Source organism: Phasianus colchicus, chromosome 3 (genome assembly GCF_987193195.1).
Source record: "Phasianus colchicus chromosome 3, bPhaCol1.hap1.1, whole genome shotgun sequence".
In the NCBI taxonomy this organism is placed as follows: Eukaryota; Metazoa; Chordata; class Aves; order Galliformes; family Phasianidae; genus Phasianus; species Phasianus colchicus.
In genome coordinates, this window is record NC_143438.1 from 55784456 (window position 1) to 55804254 (window position 19799).

The following is a 19799-nucleotide window of genomic DNA, read 5'->3' on the forward strand; positions in this document are numbered from 1 at the left end:
TGTACAAATGTATGAGTAATACCACAATCCAGACAATACTAAATGCTTATCTATTAAGGAACTGAGGTCTACAATGATTAAGGTAGGCCTTCTGTTTCTTACTCACAACTAGATCTGCTGTTATCTTCTATATTTTGTATGGATTTAGATAAGAATGACAAACTTCTAGCAGAACATTATACTTGACTGAAGTACATGTTTCCAGCAGCATTATTTTTGTTCCTGATTTGGGGGGGTTTTATATCCCATATGTTACAGAAAAAGGCAGACCAGATGTTCATAAAATTTAACACGTAAACAAACTTAATTGAAGCAATACAAATACTTGGACATTTGGACCTCAACACTGACTGGCTAAAATCAGACCATTTAGTATTAAGAACCACCTTAGTTTCATCCTTTCTACCGTTTTTCAAGAAAAGTGATGGGGAAGGCTTTCTCCCACAACTATTGAAAGTATCAGTTACTGCAAATGAACACTTCTGCTGTGCCTCAGCAAAATACAGTTTCTCACACCTCTTACATCCAGCAGATGTGAAAAAGCGTATGAGAAAATATTGTGTAACAAAATGTTATTTACATCATAAATTTATCCGAAGAAAGAAGGAGCTTTTGACTTTTATGTTCAATCAGTAGTTTCTCTTGTTTCTCTGCTCCCCTTTAAATTCAGAAAAATTGTACTGAATTGCATCCAAGCCTTTGGTAGTATTTTTAGGATCAAAGTGGAAGTTGTCGTTTAATAACTCATCACTCATATGCTTCCTGTTAGATAGGATCCTGTGTTATAAAATAGGCAAGACTATTTCTAAGTTTCACTTCTTTCAAGAAAAAAGAGTTTGTAGATCTCTTGTCCTCATTGTTGATTCATGAAGACTTTCTTTGACTTTGCCAAAGCCATAATTTTATACTACATGTATAAAGGGAGATGTATAAATTTCATGAGAAATTCAACATGATTGAGAAACCTGTATGTCATGTTACAGTGACAAAAGTGTGATCAGATATGTAAGAGTTGTTTGTGACATCTCCAGCACCTTCCAACCTTGGTTTGTACTGCTGATAACTGTTAAAATTAGCAGGGATAATGCAATAACCCATTCTTTAAGCACTCCAAACTGATTTCACACAACAGAGCATCCTACAAGAAAGTGTTGCTCGATCTCTGCCTAATACCTGTCACCATTAAGTGCAAGAGAAAACACAGAAAAAGAAAATAAGTTTTTCAGAGATGCTGGATACCTTTCAATGCCTCTGTAATCAATTTAAAGAAGAACATGGAAGACAAACAGAACAAGAGAAGAGGATTTTCAAAAATGTTCACCGTTTCCATGATCTTCTTTCTAAAGTTATTGGGATAATTTCCCCTAAGCTTATAGACAGCAGACATAAGTCAATATTGAAATCAAAATAGAGTATACTATCTTTATCTAGTAATAAAGATCTTAGGACTTCTTAAATATTTAACTATTACAATTTAAAAGCAAGCGAGTTTTCAAGGTTAAATAAAAGTTAAAATGCAAGGAAACACAATAGGAACACACAGGTTGCTCTTTCTAGATCCACAGAAAGCATACTGAACAGAAGCTTTTCAGAGATGAGCTTTTGCAGCTAATACACGTTGAAGGATCTTTTCATGCACAGACTGTACACGCTGATTCTTTTCCTTGCTCTATATCACAAAAGGAAACCACGAGCAAACAACGGCTTTAAAAGTGAAACAAAAGATAATTCAATTTACTACACAGTCTGTCTGCGTGTATACACACAAAGGAAGATAGGGACTTGAAAAGCCAGACAATTTTAATTAGACAAATTTTTTACCTAAATAGAGAAAAAAATCTTATTTTAAATTCAAGTAACTGAAAACTTGATTCCTAGAAGTTACCCTTTCTCCTAATTTGCTACATAACCATCTACTGGATGCATTTGTCACTACAGCATATATATAATAAATATCACACATTTGCTTCTATAACGATTAGACAAAATAAGCAACTCTACACAAGATACTACATGCTGCAACATGAACATTACTGCTTAAAGAAGTCTGTTTAAGCTGTTTGTCTTTACCACCTTCTCCCAAGTATTTTTAATGCATCTCTTCAAAGATGGCAACTGTAAACCACTGTAAGCCTTTGCCGTATTTTCAATGAAAACTTAAAATTGTAAGTACAGAGTATAAATACACAAGGCTTTTTAAAATGACTTTGTACTTCCATTTCAGCACTCTGCACTGACCTCTACTGGTTTATGTATCTTCATATAGAAGATACATAGAAATACTGATCAGCCTACTTCTATTCAACTTTTGTATGACCACATTCGAATTCAGGGAGAAACTAAATTTCTACTAAATTTTGTCATTCCCCACATCTTCCTGACAGAAAGACTAAAAGAGAACAAGCTTCCAAATATTTGTGACAGTTTACCTGTAGGAGATGAGATACTATAAAAAATCACCTAAAACTACTAACGTACTGTCAAAGGAAGATATTTAAAAAAGAAAACTCCATGTTAACACCTGGTTTGCAATTTGAATAATTCATCATATTTGTTTTATTTACTGTCTCATGTCTATATCATTTGCTGTTTAGCATATAAAATCTGTTTCTTATTGCACGGTACCCAGCATCTGATCCACGAGTAGGCCGGAAGTATTATTGCAACACAAATAACAAAGTTGTAACAATACATTTATCACCTTCAATCGCCCTCACGTGCCTGACTCCTACTTCAGATAATATGCTTGTTTCTAGAAGCCTCTTCAGAGGAAACATTTGCTTTAATTTGGACAGCGTTGGCAGCTTATCTATCACGCACCAGTGGATCAAAGTACAGTAGCAAGTTCAACATTATAAAAGTGTCACTGCAAATGCTTTGTCAAAACAAAGACAGTACCTGCCTTACTAGGAGTAGCAATGTGGTTGTATTGTCTTTTACAGTACTTGGTGAAGTCTGATCAATTCATTTTCTAACTTTTCATAACAAAAATGCTCTCATTCCTTATGTGCCTCAGAGCAAAAAGCAGTTCAAGCTAGTTATGATTTAATCAGTAAACATCTCCATGATTATTTACCAAAAAGCAGTTTGTCAGCAGGACTCGTGTTGCAAAACTTTCCAAATTGAATAACAAAGAAATCTAAAAGTAAGTTTTTGAAGTTCAGGTATGAATAACAGCTTTACACATTCTGAAAACTTAATTTCCTTCCACTCTTCTATCACTGATCCCCGCATTTATTTTATTTTTTTTTTTTCACTTTTTGCTAAGTCACCTGCACTGTTTGGAAAAAGAAAAAAAACACCACGATTGTTCTCTGCAAAAACAATGAAGCTTTGTTGTTCAGTTGGTATACATAATAAAACACATCACGTACTGTTAATTCAATTTCAGAACAGCGAGATACCTGTTATTCATAAGGCTATTTTGTGTAATAATGCACTTTTCTTTCATTTTTCATGAAACCCCTTTAGATCCTGAATATAAGCAAACCACTCAGATCGTTGAGCCTGAGCCAACAATACTTTTATCTCATGTATACATACAAACATCTTAAACCACATGTTTTTTAAAAAAATCTTCCAGAACAACTCAAACACTCCATTTTAAATCCCCTTCAAACCATACACTGCTACACTCTATTCTTCCATCCCTGTGAAGGGCCCAAAAGGAACTAAGGCTGAAGAAACCCCAAAATGCATCTGACAGCAGTGCCTTCTCCCTCTGCCCACCACACTCCAGCCAGCAGAGGGAGGAGTGGGGGGCACCTCACAGCCACTACCCCCTTGCCTGCAGCTGTACCAATGAAACTACCAACCGTCGTCACACATCTGTGATGAAAACATGTATGGTCTTACCCAGAAAATGCACTGATATCAGTTTTGCCTTACCTTTACCAAGTGAGTCTGTGAAGAGGTCCAGAGGGCCACTGTCTGGTGGTTTCACTGGGTTTGCCACCACCCCGGTTCTTGCACTGCTGCTTTGAGGACTCAGATGAAGAACTGGACTCGATCTACTTATTGTCTTCTGTTTCAGAAAGAAACCATGATGTTCTATTACTTTTGCTTGATACATTAGAGAAAGTATATAATAGTGATGAGACTTTCAAATAAGTGTCTTTATCCACAAGTATGAAATAATAAAAAAGGAGAACTTACTGTACCTTACAAAGACACTGATTTTCACTGAAAAAAAATCATTGGACAGACAACAGTGAAACCTTCTTCTTTCCAAGAGTCATTTTAAAGCAACATTTTCAGTCAATCCTGAGCAAAATATTCCCAAACAGCCCCAATAACTTTTTTCCTTACCTCTGGTATCCCAGTGAGGTCACATTCTGTTAAAAACATCCTGTCAAGCTTGGTACAAAAGGGCTCCAAAGAATCAGAATGCAGAAGCTATGCAACTTGCTGACTAACTTTGCTCTGTGTTATTTACCAACCACACAAAGAAAATGCTGTCTATTCAAAACACAGTTCAAAACTCTCTTCACAGAAAGTGAGTGAACAAACAGTCCCATGTCCGATGCTGCAGTCACATCTCCCATGAGGCCCGGTGATAGCTCTGGGGCATGGGACGGAGTGACACCACCAGCAGTCACTACAAGGCACTTTTGTAAACAACTTATGTGTGTGCGTGCAGAGAAGGAGAAGGGTGTTACTTTTTCTCCGTCTTTATATTGCGCTGCATTTACTTTATCATCTCTAATCCACCTTTTCCAGTCTTGCTTTCTCTGCTAAATCCATTTGCTCTAGATCTTTCATGATCTTTTCCTCACTATAACTCACATTTGTTTTCCTCAAGGAATAATCTGAAAAGAGTATCTTAAATTACTTTACTGCACAGATTTGGGTCCCTGGAGACAGGTTAAGCAGCTAACCTAAAGCCTTCTAAAGCCTTTACAGAGTTAAGAAATCTCAGCACCTTATCTTACTTCACATCCAGCAAAATTCAAGACACCTGTTGAAAATCTCTGCTTTTCTTCATTAAAGAAACAGGACGTATTCACAAAAGTTATATCCAAATTTCACATGTTCAGTATTAACAAAACTCAAGGATTCTGATCCAATATTCTGCCTCACTATGCAAATTAATTCTTAAGTCAGTTCTAAAAAACATTTTGCATTCCAGTTTGCTAATTTCAAGTGTTCTTAAAATCGTAAATCCCTTCCAACTCGTTTTATTATTTCAAATCCCTCTGTTCTCTAGATACTGCTAGCCACAAAGGTATACTTTGACAAACAGCAGAATTATCTTTTTTTTTTTTTTTTAATTTTCTGTAGGAAGAGAAGGAATGAAGACCCAGTGCTTCCAGTAACATCCTCTGATCTCCACTCACACAAACCAATCCAGGGCTTTTCTTTATACTGACAATAAATCACACACAACAACTATTTCCCAGATGTGAAAAGATGAAAAATTGTTCTCATTGTTTTTTATAATTTTGTTCTTGAATAGTCCGATCAGCATCGGAATCCTCTTTGTAGAATCCAATCCAAATCATCCATCTTTCTTATCTAGAAGGCAGCCATTGCTATATTTGGGTTGGTTTTATATATATATATATTTTACAACTTCCTAGTAAATGTTTTTTCTTATGCTTTCAAAGGGTTTAAAAACCAGAGATTATAAAACACCTGCTGTGTATGTTTGTGAAAGGACAATATGACTGCCAGTGACATTATGTTGTAAAATAAACAGTAGTCTGCATTTCCTTTTGTGAGGTTTGATTCTGCAGTATAAACCTGTATTTTTAACCTCATCCCATCAGACTATGGGAGCTAAAGTGAAATAACTTTATATAGTTTTACATGTTTGTGATACAGTTTCTCCAAAATCTTTATAGCAGTAATAAAGGATCATTACACATAAGTCTTAAAGAATATTCAATTGCTCATACACTTTAACAATTGAATGATTCATGAACTTTAATTCATGATGAAAGTATAACTTTTATCAGATGCAAAAGTTTTCCAGAAACACAAAAAAATTGCAAATTACCAAACTGTTTTTTTTTTTATCAGTACTTGAAAATGATGCTTTTAAAATGTGAATGACAACTGTTCTTGCAAGTAGACTTCTCTAAATATCTCTTGGGATTTTTTAAACATATGAATGTTTCTCTCTGTCCAATACATACCCAATCTTTGGTCACAGGATACATTTGCGCTTTGTCAAGTAGTACCACGTTCCACAAGTAAACTTGTACAGATCAAATGAACCTTCATTTCTCCACAACTGCTGAACATATTACAATAGCTACTTTTGCTTTCTTTTTTCCATGTTAAAAAACATAAGTCGTCCTCTGAGCCATTCATTTTTTTTTCTTTTAACCTTTTCTCCAAGTTTACATTTTAAACTCTTTTCATCTGACTAAAATTAGTAATATATTTTACTATAGTATACATGTATTCTGTCTCTTTCCCAGTCACTATTCCACTTATTTATCTGTATTTCAGGAACATATACCCTTTCTACATAAACACTGCAGTATGGTTTGGGTGGTTATTTTCAGAGCATCACCTAAAATCAGAAAGCTTTTAATCCCTGTTTTACGGACTAGGAACTGAAGCACAGAGAAACCTGTCCTGCTCAAACAGGAAATCCATGGCAAAGCAGAACCAGCAGAAAGTTGGCAGTGACAATGCCTCTACGTAGCTTCTACAAACATGACAACAGTATTAGAACCTGCTGTGTAGTCATTATTCCACTTCAATATGGTTATGGCTCAGCTCTCCATTATGTTGTTGAAATTTTTTAACACTTTCATGGCATTAGATTAGATGGCAGTGTAAACACAAAAGAGAAAATGTTCAACTTTTAAATGTTTTTGTGCTCCTCTCTGGTTGCCACCCTCTCTCAATGCCTATCATTGGTTTCCAGGAATAATTCATTGTGATATTCCTTGCCAGACCTGGTTCAAGAATGCGTTTCAGCTCAGTCAGATATTCCTCTTAGTCCTTTTTTGAGCTCTAGAACCTATTTTTGAATTGGTTGGAGCCAACATACAGAAGAGTATATATGAGAGCAAGGCCTACAGAACATTAGGCCTCCTGCATTTAATTACCTGATTGATTTTCTCTTCTGTATTACTGACCCTGTAACTCAACTTCAAAAGGTACACAATGTTTTTAAAAGGAAATCTAGCAAATTATTTGTTAAAAGGAGTCTAACAGTTTGGCACTCTGTTCAGATCAAATTCCTCCTTACTATTACAAGAGAAATAGATAATCTTGTTTTCTAATTCAAATCAGAAAAACAATTAAAAAAAAAAAAAAGTGGAAATTAAGCTCTTTTTTTCTGCTGACTGCGGTTTAGTTTTCTGCATGATGTTCCACAGGAGCTTTGATGTATCTGAGGTTAGCTCTTTCTGTCATGTGCAACCTGATGTTCCACGTCCCACACTTACAGTGGCAGTCATTAAAGGGCTCTAAATAGGCACTGTGATTCCTTTGGAGTCTGATTTGAGATACCTCTCCTTTGATATTCTGACTGTCATTGGCTCCACTTAATTTCACAAGGAGTATCAGATTGGTTTATTTAAGTCTCTGAACTGAAACAGCAAAGTCAAGCTTGGATTCTCAGAGGTTCCTTCTAACTGCCTCCTGCCACATATTACTTCTTTAACACAACAAAACAAAGGTGTATATGTAAGTTTTTCAAAAATTATCATACACTTAGTTTCATGGAGAAAGAGATAGAGAGTTTAAGATCTGATGTTAATTCAATAGATGTAGGTCACATGGGAGGTAAGATGTGAACCTAATGGTAAAAACACTTCTCTCCCCAGCAGTGTCACTAGCGAAAACATACCAAGCAAGTTGATTCTAAGTATGCATACAGAGGAGCCCTCACTAGAATTGCCAGCGTGCTGCAGAATTCTCTGTGGATGACAGGCCAAGCTGGCAAACAAAAATGGAAGTAGAGAGAAAGAGATAGAGTACTTTTAATGGCTATTTATAAAATACAGTCAGCACCTAAAATAGTAATAATAATAAATATAAATGCACATACAAAAAGAAAAAAACCCACGTCTGGCAGAGTATGCAGAAGCCTTCTAGAAAGGTGTTTAATACTTTCAGGAACAGTGTTGGATATTAATCAATCACATGTTCCCATCAGTTAGTTAAAATAGATAAATAATTAAATAAGGATAAAAAAAATCCCATGCTTGTTCATTTTCCCTGAAATTGCCATGAGTTACAGCTGGGAGTGATGCCACAAAGACATGGGAGTAGTGAGGTGAATTTGAGACAGATAGAAGCTTGGTAAACCACTCCAGTAGCCAGGCTCATGTGGAAGTATTTAACCAGAACCAATGTCTGCTGATGCTTTAGTTGCATTCCTTCACTGGAGCCTATTCTGGCCTTCTGATGTGCCCCCTATAGGTTGTCTCTGCCAGGCAACTGTGCATCTGCTCACAGTTCCAACTGCTAGAACTGCAGTTATTAGTTTACTTTCAACCCAAACAAACTCTTAATGTCTTTACATAAAACATTTGGATTTTTTTTTTCTTTTTGAAACACTCTAAATAATAATAAAAAGCCAGCAGCACAATAGGCCATTAGGGAATGAAAGACATGATTGTTCAAAGCCCTGTTAAAATGTCTGTAGCTTTACTTATATATATATTTTAACAGGGCAATCTCAAGGCATTTTAGAGAAGACTCCTCCTTCTCTTTGCCTGTCAAGACAGTACTTAGCTGGGGGAAGGAGTGGGTGCTCTTTAAAAGATGATGGTATCTATCAGAGAGAAAGGGAAAGAGAGAAATACAAAAAATTTTTCCCAAAAACAGGGGTCCAGAAGGGCCAGTGAAAAGAAACAAAAAGTAGGAGAGAAGGAATAAGCAGAAATAAGGTAACAACGTTAGAACAGAGAGTGTTGAGTGAGAGAAAAGATTTTTAAAGCAAACATGGTTCTGTTAAGGTCCTTTTAGTCATGCTGTTGTATTAACCATGCTTCATATTTAGGCATCTGTCGAGTAGTCACTGTTAAGTGTTTCAAAAAATTAACTGTGACTGCCCTCTTTCGTAAGGTGGGCAGGAGTCAGAGACCCAGGCACATGCAACAGAGATCTGGCTGGACAGCTTGTTCTACAGAACAGGAGACTCTGACAACTACAAAGCAAAAGGCTATTCCTGCTGTTTCACTGCATGCATAAAGGGACATGCCTGAGTGGAAGAAGTGTTGCATGTGGCTGAAATATCTAAAGTTAAACCTGAGGTCTGTGTTCACTCTCCTTTCCTCTTCTGGGTGCAAGAAATCTGTGCACTTAAGCAGGAATGCAAAGAGCTTTTCTTCTCTGGTAGATTACAGTCAGTTACACCTGCTTAAGCTGACAGCCATTAGACTAAGGGCAGCATCAAGGTGATGCAGAAGCTTTTAATACATCTGTTGTGAAAAGCAAGGAGGAAACTTGTGCAAGAGGATGTTTTCCTTGTAACTTGGCTGCAACAACTGTCCTGAGACCAGCTGAATAAGAATCACCTCTATTTCAGAGCAGAAATTTAATTCTGTGGAACTTCCATTTGCATTCATGTTTCTGATATGACAAAAACTCTTTCAGTGGAACGCTCAAAATAAACTCTCCTGAAAACATTTCAAGACTTCCTTGATTCTCAAATTACCTTAGAATAAATGTTCTGGATCAGACATGTCCAAATGCAGCTCATGGGCTGCATGTGGCCCTAGACAGCTTGTAAAGTGGCCCCACAAGACTGTAAACTTTCAACATTACTACTTAATTTTTAGCAATAATTTTTATGAGTTGATTGCATGTAGCTTGTGCGTAGACTATGTAAGCAAGAATGGAATGCTGTGGAGAGGAGGGTGCTGTGCAGTGCTAACTCGACCTCTTGCACCCATCACACACAGTCAAATTGAAAGCCACATGTATTATATGTTACATATACTTATGCCACTTCAAAACTAAAACTGAGTGATTGCCGATAGTAATATTTCAACCTACCTACATGCCTATGTGCTTGTAGTGCCCTGGTGATTTTACCTATCACCTACCTGGTGATAGGTAAAAAGAGGGACTTATAAAATTAGTAGAAGATGATGCAATTCCAACCAGCAGCTCACATATGATGAAATATCACATGCATCATACATGAAGAAAATTTATACATGACAGCTTTAAAAATTGATATTTCATGCAAGTTGTCACCAAAGCTGTATATTTCATGAAGTCTAAGGGACTGAATCATCACAATTCTAGGAGTTCCATAAGAGTATGGATGCTGATTAGGGGAACATTGTTTGCATTTCTGGAGTAAGGTGGATAAGTCACTTTAAAATGCTGAAAAGACCATGTAATTTGCAAAATGAAATCAAGTAATTTACAGAATCAAAAGGAAAATCTGCTAGAACTGGATGATGAAATACGGCTTACAGATTTAGAATTTTTTTCTGGATTTGACCGCTCAGTTAAATGAATTAAACATGTCTCTTCAAGGTGAAAGTCAACTTATCTGTGCAGTGTTTCAAACCATAACAGCGTTCAAAATGGGACTTAAACTATGGCAAGCTCAAGCTACAGCAAATAATTTCATGCATTTTGATATATTGTCTAAACACAGTCTTGTGAACAGCAAAAAAATATGTATCTATGCTTTAGATTTGTTAAGGGAATTTAAAAATAAGTTTCAAGAGTTCCAAAAAATCATAATTTTTTTGTATATTTGTTGATTCTATTTTCAGTTGACATAAATACATTACCTGCAAATTTTCAAACAGAATGCACAGAGTTTCGATCAGACATTCAACTGAAAGAAAAAATGGATCATGTCTCTTTACTAGACTTTTATAAGGCTTATCTTGGCAGAGAAAAATATACCTTGCTTTACAATCAGACATTATTCCTGTCATTGCTTTTTGGCAGTGTGTGCATTTGTGAACAACAGTTTTCAAGGATGAAGCACATGAAGAGCAAAATTAGGTCAAAAATCTCTAACGCATACCTTGAGATCTCACTAAGAATTGCAGCTACTGCCATTGAACCAGACATTGATACATTAGTTTCACAAGAATAAGGTTGAATATCCCACTAGTTTTATGCTTTTTTACTTAAAAATACTAACTGTATATATTTTATATGCAGACCAAGAGAATTCCTCTTCACTGAATGCAGCCCAGGCAAATTAAAGGTTGGACACCCAGGCTCTAAATTAAGGTGCAGATAAATCTTGGGCGCTTATCCTTTTCCCTACTAGTTTATTTTTCCCCTAATTTTAAAACTCTCAGGTACTGAGTTGAAGTGTTGATAATGGAAAAGACTCTCTGTACAAGGAGCACAGAAAGACTCCAGGGACCTAAAGGAAATTTACCCTTTCTGCAGCATAACCAGAATGCTGCAACTTCTCTTTACTGTCCTGAAAAGACCCTGGCATCCTTAACACCTGAAGCAGTTGTGATCTTTGTTCTATTGGAAGGAAGGAATTCCAACAGCGCATTCCTCAGTAATGTTGCACCAGGTAGAGCAGGAAGGCATACTGGTCTTTGTGATGCTTGGATGGATCAGTACTCCTCATTCAAGCAGTGACCTGCATGAAGTTTACAGCCAAACAGACAACAGCAATGATTGCAACCACAACCACAAAATCCCTAGAAGAGTGTATCAAAAGTCATATCTCTCATCACCATAAAGATTCAATTTCTTCAGTGCTGCTGAGGCATACTTTAAGATATGAGGTTACGTGCAACTCTCAGCATATTGTTTTCCACTTTTCTGAATTTCCAGATCAGCCATTTAAAACCATCAGACACTGCCAATAAATTTTGTGCATAGCATGTGTTCATGGTGAATGCGTTCATTTCAGGAATCCTCATTAAAAAAAATATATATATATATATATATATATATATATATATATATATATACTTGAACTAATCACAATTTAATTAAAACAGTATAGGGACTGTGTTTTGAAGTGGAAGAGAAATAATCTTCCTAGAGATAATCAGATGATCCCTAAGGATAAAGGAGACAACTGATTCACTGGTTGTACAGAAAAGACTCATGACTTTTACGAAGTGTGCAGATGTGAGGGTGATGCTACTTTTTCAGCATTGCTTCATGCTTGAGGAGAGGTTTGCCTGCCACCCAGTGGATGCAGTGCCAGTTTTGGACAGATTTCTGCAGCTTACCAGCCACAGTAAGAAAACCCACTGCATAGCTCTCCAAGCAATAGCAGATAAAAGGTGTGCTTTAATGTTGCTGTTGCTCCTTACACATCAATTATTCTGGATCAACACAGTCCATCTAGAATAAATCTTTTTTAAAAATTAATCCAGGATTTTAGACTCAGATTGAACCTCTGTCTTGCAGATCTAACTTAATAGATTTCATAGGCCTGAAATAAATTGATCACTGAATATACTTCCTGGACAAATGTTGTCAATATACTTGCTGTATTTTTTAACCTGTTGCAATGTTTTTCTTCCGTATTTTCTTTTGCAATCTTGATGATATGTATGATCCAACACATTTACACAGATGTTGTCAGTCACAATTTAATTTTGCTAGCATAAATTTAACTGCCTTATGGAATCATACAGCAAGAACACAAAACACATAGATCAAAGTTGAAGTACTTCCATGACTGAGCAGAAAGAAATGATAATGTCATTACAAATGACATGGCGGATAATTGCCATGTATTGATAATTAGACACAGGTCAGCATCTAGATTGACATAATGTTACATAATGTTGACATAGTTTTACATAATGATCTTTTTATTATTTCTCTGTAGTATCACAGAAGGGGTTGGAAGGGATCTTCAGATATCATCTAGTCAGACCTGAAAAGTATCCTCCATCTACCATACTACCCTGCTCCAATAATTACCATAAGCCCACTTCCTAGATGTTTTTGTTTTAGGTGTCTTTTACTGCATTTCAAGTAGTATTCTTGTGCACAAAAAACAAACAAACAAACAAAACAAAACAAAACAAAACAAAAACAAAAAAAAAAAAAAAACAGAAAATGGAATTTACCAGGAAAAAAAAAAAAAAGAACTAGTTATTACCAAGTTGTGAAAAATGGGGAGGAGAGGGGAATGGCAGTATATATATAAAATCTTGGAATTTCTCAGGTTGGAAAAGACCTTAAAGATCATCCAACCGCAATCTAACCATACTTCCCTAACTAAAAACCCTCTGCTAAATCATGTCCCTGGGCACCACATCCAAACAACTTTTAAAAACATCCAGGAATGGTGACTCAACTACCCCCCTGCAGGGCCTATTCCAGTGCTTCACAACTCTTTCTGTAGAGAAGTTTTTCCTGATAGCCAACCTAAACCTCCCCTGGTGCAATGAGGCCATTTTCCCTCGTCCTTTCACCTGTCACCAGTGAGAAGAGACTGACCCTGCTCTCACTGCAATCACCTTTCAGGTATTTGAAGAGAGCAATAAGGTCTCCCCCTCAGCCTCCTCTTCTCCAGATTAAACACCCTCTGTTCCTTTAGTTTCACCTCATAGGGCATATTCTCCAAGCCCTTCACCAGCCCTGTTGCCCTTCTTTGGACCTGCTCCAGCACCTCAATGTTCTTTCTGTACTGAGGTGCCCAAAACTGAACACAGTACTCGAGGAGAGGCCTCATCAGTGCTGAGTACAGGGACAGGATTACTTCCCTAGTCTTGCTCACCACACAATTCCTGATAAAAGCCAGGATGCCACTGGCCTTCTCAGCTACATCGGCACACTGCTGGCTCATATTCAGCTGACTGTCCATCAGTACACCATGGTCCCTTTCCATCAGGCAGCTTTCCAGCCACTCCTCCCCAAGCCTGTAGGGTTGCCTGAGGTTGTTGTGACCAAAATTCAGGACCCGACACTTGGCCCATTGATCCAGTCTATCCAGGTCCCTCTGTAGTGGCTTTCTCCCCTCTGGCAGATCAACACTCCCTCCCAACTTGGTGCCATCTGCATAAAAATGCTTTTAGCACAGGACATTACATAATTTTGTCTTCTCATGATTCAAAAGTTTTGCTAGGAAAGGAAAAAAAGTTTCTAAAATGGCATTATCTATCAGACTAAGATTCCTGCACTTACTAATTAACAATGTCTTCTGTTGATAGTTATTTTACTTTGGATAATTATTTACCAGACAAGACATTTGTCCACCAGTTCTTTGGTTAAGGTATTCATATGGGACACTGAAACTTGTGATTTGTACCTTCTCTCAGAAAACAGAAGGGTATTTTGAAATGCATCTCCCATCCTTTCAGAGGATGCCCCTTATCTCATGTAGATAAGAAGAAACCACAGAGTCAGAAAAGATTCCCAGGAGTATCTCTTCTGGATAAGTTTGTGCCTTTTCTCAGGACACAATAGAATAGATGATCTTCAGGACTGCAAGTAGAGGACCAGAAATAGAAAACTCTTTGCCCCAAAGTCAAAGGTCATTTTCCCTTGTTTGCTATATTGTTTCTAAAGCCCACAAAATACAAACAAAATAGCACCCTAATGACTTTGTTATTATGAAACTGATAAATAAATCTCATAGTCTGTGCTACTGACTCTGAATATGTAGCTATTGTGTCCTGATCACTCACCTTTAAGTAAATGCCTCACTTCTTATTTTTCATGAGGAAGGCCAGATGTTTTCTAGGGGACTAAGGGTTTGATATTTGTCATTTCTACATTTTGATCGGCCGCACAATTTAAAGACAAGTCTGTGGTTTCACTTCCTTCTGAGCTGTACTTCCTGGTTACACAACAGCTTCAATAGTGTTTGCACATGTACACTTTTTTTTTTTTTTTTTTAAACCTTTGGGAACTATTTATATTCAGGTACATAGCAGCAATTTCTTCACTCTTGTTTTTTTTTTTTTTCTCCACAGGCAGTTTATGCTTATAGGCACTCACTCTGAACACAGACTTCTATATTACATTTTGCATTTGCTGTGCTTTGTGTTTGCATGTCTTGGGAGATAATACATACGTGGTAACTCTCAGTCCGCTCGCTTGAGAAACAACTTTGTTTAGGTAACTACATTCAATACTGTGGTCTACCAAATTCTTGCTAGGATGTGTCATTTGAGTGGTCAGTTTGCACAAGACAATGTATGTGCATACAACTGAAAGCATTCAGCATCCTGTATAACATGGAATTTAACAAAAATGATCTATTTATTAATAAAAGAATCTATTTATTACTTCCTTAGATAGTTTTTGATGATCGTAGATCTTCATTAAAAGTTGTATATACTACAATATTCTGAGATAGAGTCCTCATTTTTCCTAAGAACACCTTAAACTCTGAGATGATCCTAGCTTCTACTGAGATAAACTGTAATTCTCCACTTACAGGCAAGTACTTTGGAGTGCACACTGTGTAAAACAACCAGTAGAGTATCCAGCCTGAACTGGTGGTTCTTGATGAGTCAATAGACTATTCAGTCTCCAGGATAAGAAGGCAAAATTAAAATAATAATAATAAAATTATAAAAATTAAGAACAAAAAAAAAACAGATTTTGAAAACTTTTCATTAGCCCTCTGGGCTGGCTTGGTTTTTTGAAACTGAAGCACATCTCCACTGCAGATGTATTAGTATTTGTTATGTTGATCTTGGAAACGGAAATGTTGGGATGGACACTGTGGAGACATTAAACTGCATACAAACCAGCTGGTCCAGAAACAGACAGCAGCATTTGACAGGTATGATACAGAGCTCTTAAGCTTTTCTTTCTGTGAGAAAAATAAGGTCTTCATATTAACTGGACCTTAGAAATTGGGATTTAACACAGTGCAAGAAAAGAAATTCAAATTTTACCATTGCTAAGCCAAATAAAAGTTCTAAATTATTTCTGAGGGACTATACAAGTCCGTGGAGATTCTCGCTGTCCAAAAATTTACCTTGAGGCTTTCCCTGCACTTGCAGGGAAATTAGGAGAACACCTAACAATTCAATTAAAACATGGAGTCTGAGCATTAAAAGTAAGTAGTAACTGTTTGGTTTCTTTTTGCCACTAGAGGGTGACACAGGCACATAATTTCCTCATTAAAAATGAAGGAAAATATTTTGCAGCTTTCCATAACTAACTTATCTGCTAAATGTTGTCAACTAACCACTCTCCAGAGCAGTTCTAGAACAGCTTCAGTTTTGGATCTGAAACTGTCCAGTTCTGGACAGTGTAGAGGAGTTCCTGCTCCTCATCAGCAATTAGAGAAAACAGCATTTAATTCAGGGACATTAGACCTTCACTGAGGTAAAGAATTGAATTGTGTAAGAAAATTGTAAGTAATATTGCCTTTATAATAATGCAAAAGCTTAAAATCTAAGCTTTTCTATAAGAAGCACAGTTTCTCCTAGGAATTCAGCTGTGGAAAAGACAAGTTAATTCCTACTAAGATGGTGCTATTGTTATATGAATCAGATTAGTTATGAGACAAAAATTTCATGATAAAAATGCTTCTAGAACAGTATTAAAAAAAAAAAAAAAAAAAAAAAAGCTCAGCTAGATGGGTGATGCTATTTCACCATAATGTAAGTACCAAATTTCATAAGTAGTTATTTGTGCACAAAGTTCTGCTCATGAAACAGCCCACAGTGTTCAAGAATACAGAACCATTCAGCATGTGGTTATTTCTAAAGATGATTTACTTCTAGGCAGTGGCTTGAAATTCATTTATCCACCACTTTATTAGCTGGTTTACTCTGTGAGGTAAATTTACCTTTACCTGTTTCCAAGCATTGCATTACACATTGTTGTTTTGTTTCCTTGTTTGTTTGCTATTTTACAAAACACTAAGAGATGCACTTCATTCCTTGAATCATTCACAAGTCAGTATTAACAGCAATATAAATGAAGTTTAAGGAAATCCTAGGGTATTGGACAGCTATGTTAATAACAACACATTAATTCAAAGAATGAATTCAGTACTGGTACTTGATGTGGATGAAAAAGAGAACTTACTAGTTCAACATTTTTGGTACTCAAATCTGTGTAAATTCTAAAATCCCAACAGAATGAAGAACAAGCCAGGAAAGAGTAAAACAAGGCAGAATGTAGAAAAGGTAAAAGGCAAAACAAGTGCTGCTAATATGAGCTATTCAGAAACTAAGGTACTTTCTTCCCTGCAGCCATCAAAGTGAGCTTAATAATTGTGAAATTATTTTACATTCCCCTCTTCAACAGAGAGATACTCTATAAATATTTGAACACAGTTAACATTGAACACTGATCAACACTTTTATGCTTGAATACATAGCAGAGTAGTTTGTCTTATATATTATTTAAGTACAGAAAACTACTTCATTTTATAGGTCAAATGCAAGAGATTTATGTTTCTGTTAAAAGGAATGTAAATTCTGGGGTTATCCAACTTGTTTCTAAAAAACCCTTAAAATAATAATTCCTTTTGCCATTGCAAGAGCATTTCTTAATAGTGAAATAAATTAGTGTCTTGAAATAAATCCTTGCAGACTTCTTTTGATATATTTTCACATCACGATTTGTAGTACTATTGCAAAGAATTTCTTAGAGGCTAATACTTACTGAAAGCTAAAACTAATTTGATCAGAGGACTGAACAAAAATATAAAAGAAAATGTTTCTGTCTAGGCAGAACACATAAGAGAGTGGAGAGAGAGTCAAATAACACAGCTCCATGTGGACCAGCTCTTGAAGGCTGTGCTAGAAGGTTTATCATAGCTTTTATCCAATCAGTTGGTGCCCAACTTTACCTGTATTTTAGACCCAAGATTCCAGGCTTCAGCTATAGCTGCCATTTGCTTCTTTCCTCTTCCATTGGGATTGAAGAAACTCCCGGGGCCTCTTCAAAAATCCTCTGTCTAAAATCTGGGTCTGAGGGATCACAAAACATGAGTGAATATTTATAATTCTTGCTTTCATCTCAGATGGATGATATCGCAATAGTCATACTTTCCAGACAGAGATATAACATGGATATTACAGATGCTGCATCCAGCTGGAGGGTAGAAATCAAAATGATGACAAAGATGTTAACAATTGAGTTCCAATCACAATTAACTTGATCATTAGCCTAAACTTTTCTCTGTAGCCTGAAGAAGAGATGGCTCCAGGTAGATCTCATTAGCAACCTTTCACTATTAGGGAACCTATAGGAAAAATGAGGAGGAACTCTTTATTGAAGAAGGTAGTGATTAGACAAGGGGTGATGGGTATAAACTAAAAGGTATTTACATTAGATATTAGGAAGAAAATCTTTACTACAAAGGTTGTGAAGAACTGAAGCAGGCTACCCAGTGAAACTGAGGATGACCCCAAATGTAAGCGGAAATATCTTCAGGAAGATCCTGAAAGAGCTCAGAGAAAAAAAAAAAAAAAAAAAGCAAATTTCTGCTCATTGTAGACAAAATCTAAACATCATGGTTCTATTCAGAAGATTACTTAGATATTTATCCTTTGCTAAAATAAACTACAGAGATTTACATTCCACATGATTCTATTTACTCCTCCTGCCCTGATTATCTCACTTATTTGTCATGAAGGAAGAACAAAGGTGGTGGCCCTTTCAAGAGGGAAGTAGTTCTCAGGAAATAAAGCAGCATAGAATCATCAGGGTTAGAAAAGACCTCCAAGATCATCCATCAAGTCTACTTATCACCAATAGTTCCCGTTAAATCATGTCCCTCAGTATAATATATTAACATTTATTTTAACACCTCCAGGGATGGAGACTCCACCACCTCCCTGGGCAGTCTGTTCCAGTGCCTCACCACTCTCTTGGAGAAGTATTTCCTAACATCCAGCTGAATACCCCCTGCCACAACTTGACACCATTCCCTCTAGTCGTGTTACATGGGAGGAGAGGTTGACCCCCACCTCACCACAACCTCCTTTCAGACCTTGGTAGAAAGAAATAAGCTCTCCCCTGAGCCTCCTCTTCTCCAGACTGAACAAACCCATCTCCATCAGCTGCTCCTCATAAGGCTTGTGTTCCAGATCCCTTACCATTCTCTGAACATGCTCCAGGGCCTCAGTGTCTTTCTTGTAGTGAGGGGCCCAAAATAATTGAGGAGAGGCCTCACCAGAGCTGGGTACAGAGGGTAGGTTACTTCCCTGCTCCTGCTGGCAATGTTATACCCACCAGGATGCCATTGGCCTTCTTGGCCTCCTGGGCACACTGCAGGCTCATGTTTAGCCAAGTGCTGACCAACAGCCGCAGGTCCATTTCTTCTATACAGTCTTTCAAACCCTCAGCCCCAAGCCTGCAGTGTTACCTGAGGTTGTTATGGCCAAAGTGCAGGACCCGGCACTTGGTATTGATGATCTTCATCCCATTGGCCTCCGCCCAGCTATCTAGCCTGTTCAGATCACTCTGTAGGGCCTTCCTACCCCCAGACAGATCAATACTTCCTGCCAACTTGGTGTTACCTGCAAACTTACTGAGACTAAACTCAACCCCCTTGTCCAGGACATCAATAAAGATACTAAACAGGACAGTCCCCAGTACTGACCCCTGGGGAATACCACTCATGACCAGTCACCAGATGGATTTAACTCCTTTCATCACCACTTTCTGGACCTGGCCCTCCAGCATGCTGTTCCTAGCAAAGCACAAATGGCTAGTAACGGTAAAAGTTAGATTTTAATTATGCAACACTTTTGAACTGAAAAGGTGTGTCACTCTACTGAATACTTGCAAACATAAATCCTTTCATTTATAATGTGATTTGCTTTTGCCTCCCTTAACGATAACACGTAATTTAATTCCTCTTGAAAACTTAATTCCTTGCTAAAGCATTTTTGTGCCAAAGTTCAAAGCAGATGTTTACAGAACCTGAAATTATGGATTTATTC

The 19799-nt window shown here is 37.0% G+C and overlaps 1 protein-coding gene across 1 annotated transcript in view; it reads right to left on the minus strand.

Annotated features, from left to right (window-relative positions):
* Positions 1 to 4877, minus strand: part of ST18 (ST18 C2H2C-type zinc finger transcription factor) — a 172512-nt gene extending 167635 nt beyond the window's left edge. The window contains exons 1-2 of the mRNA XM_031612844.2: positions 4309 to 4877; positions 3889 to 4024 (exon numbers count right to left, since the gene is read on the minus strand). Of these exons, the coding sequence (XP_031468704.2) occupies positions 3889 to 4024; positions 4309 to 4347 (175 nt within the window). The 5' untranslated portion in view covers positions 4348 to 4877. The remainder of the gene's footprint in view (positions 1 to 3888; positions 4025 to 4308) is intronic.
* Positions 4878 to 19799: the final 14922 nt, after the last annotated feature.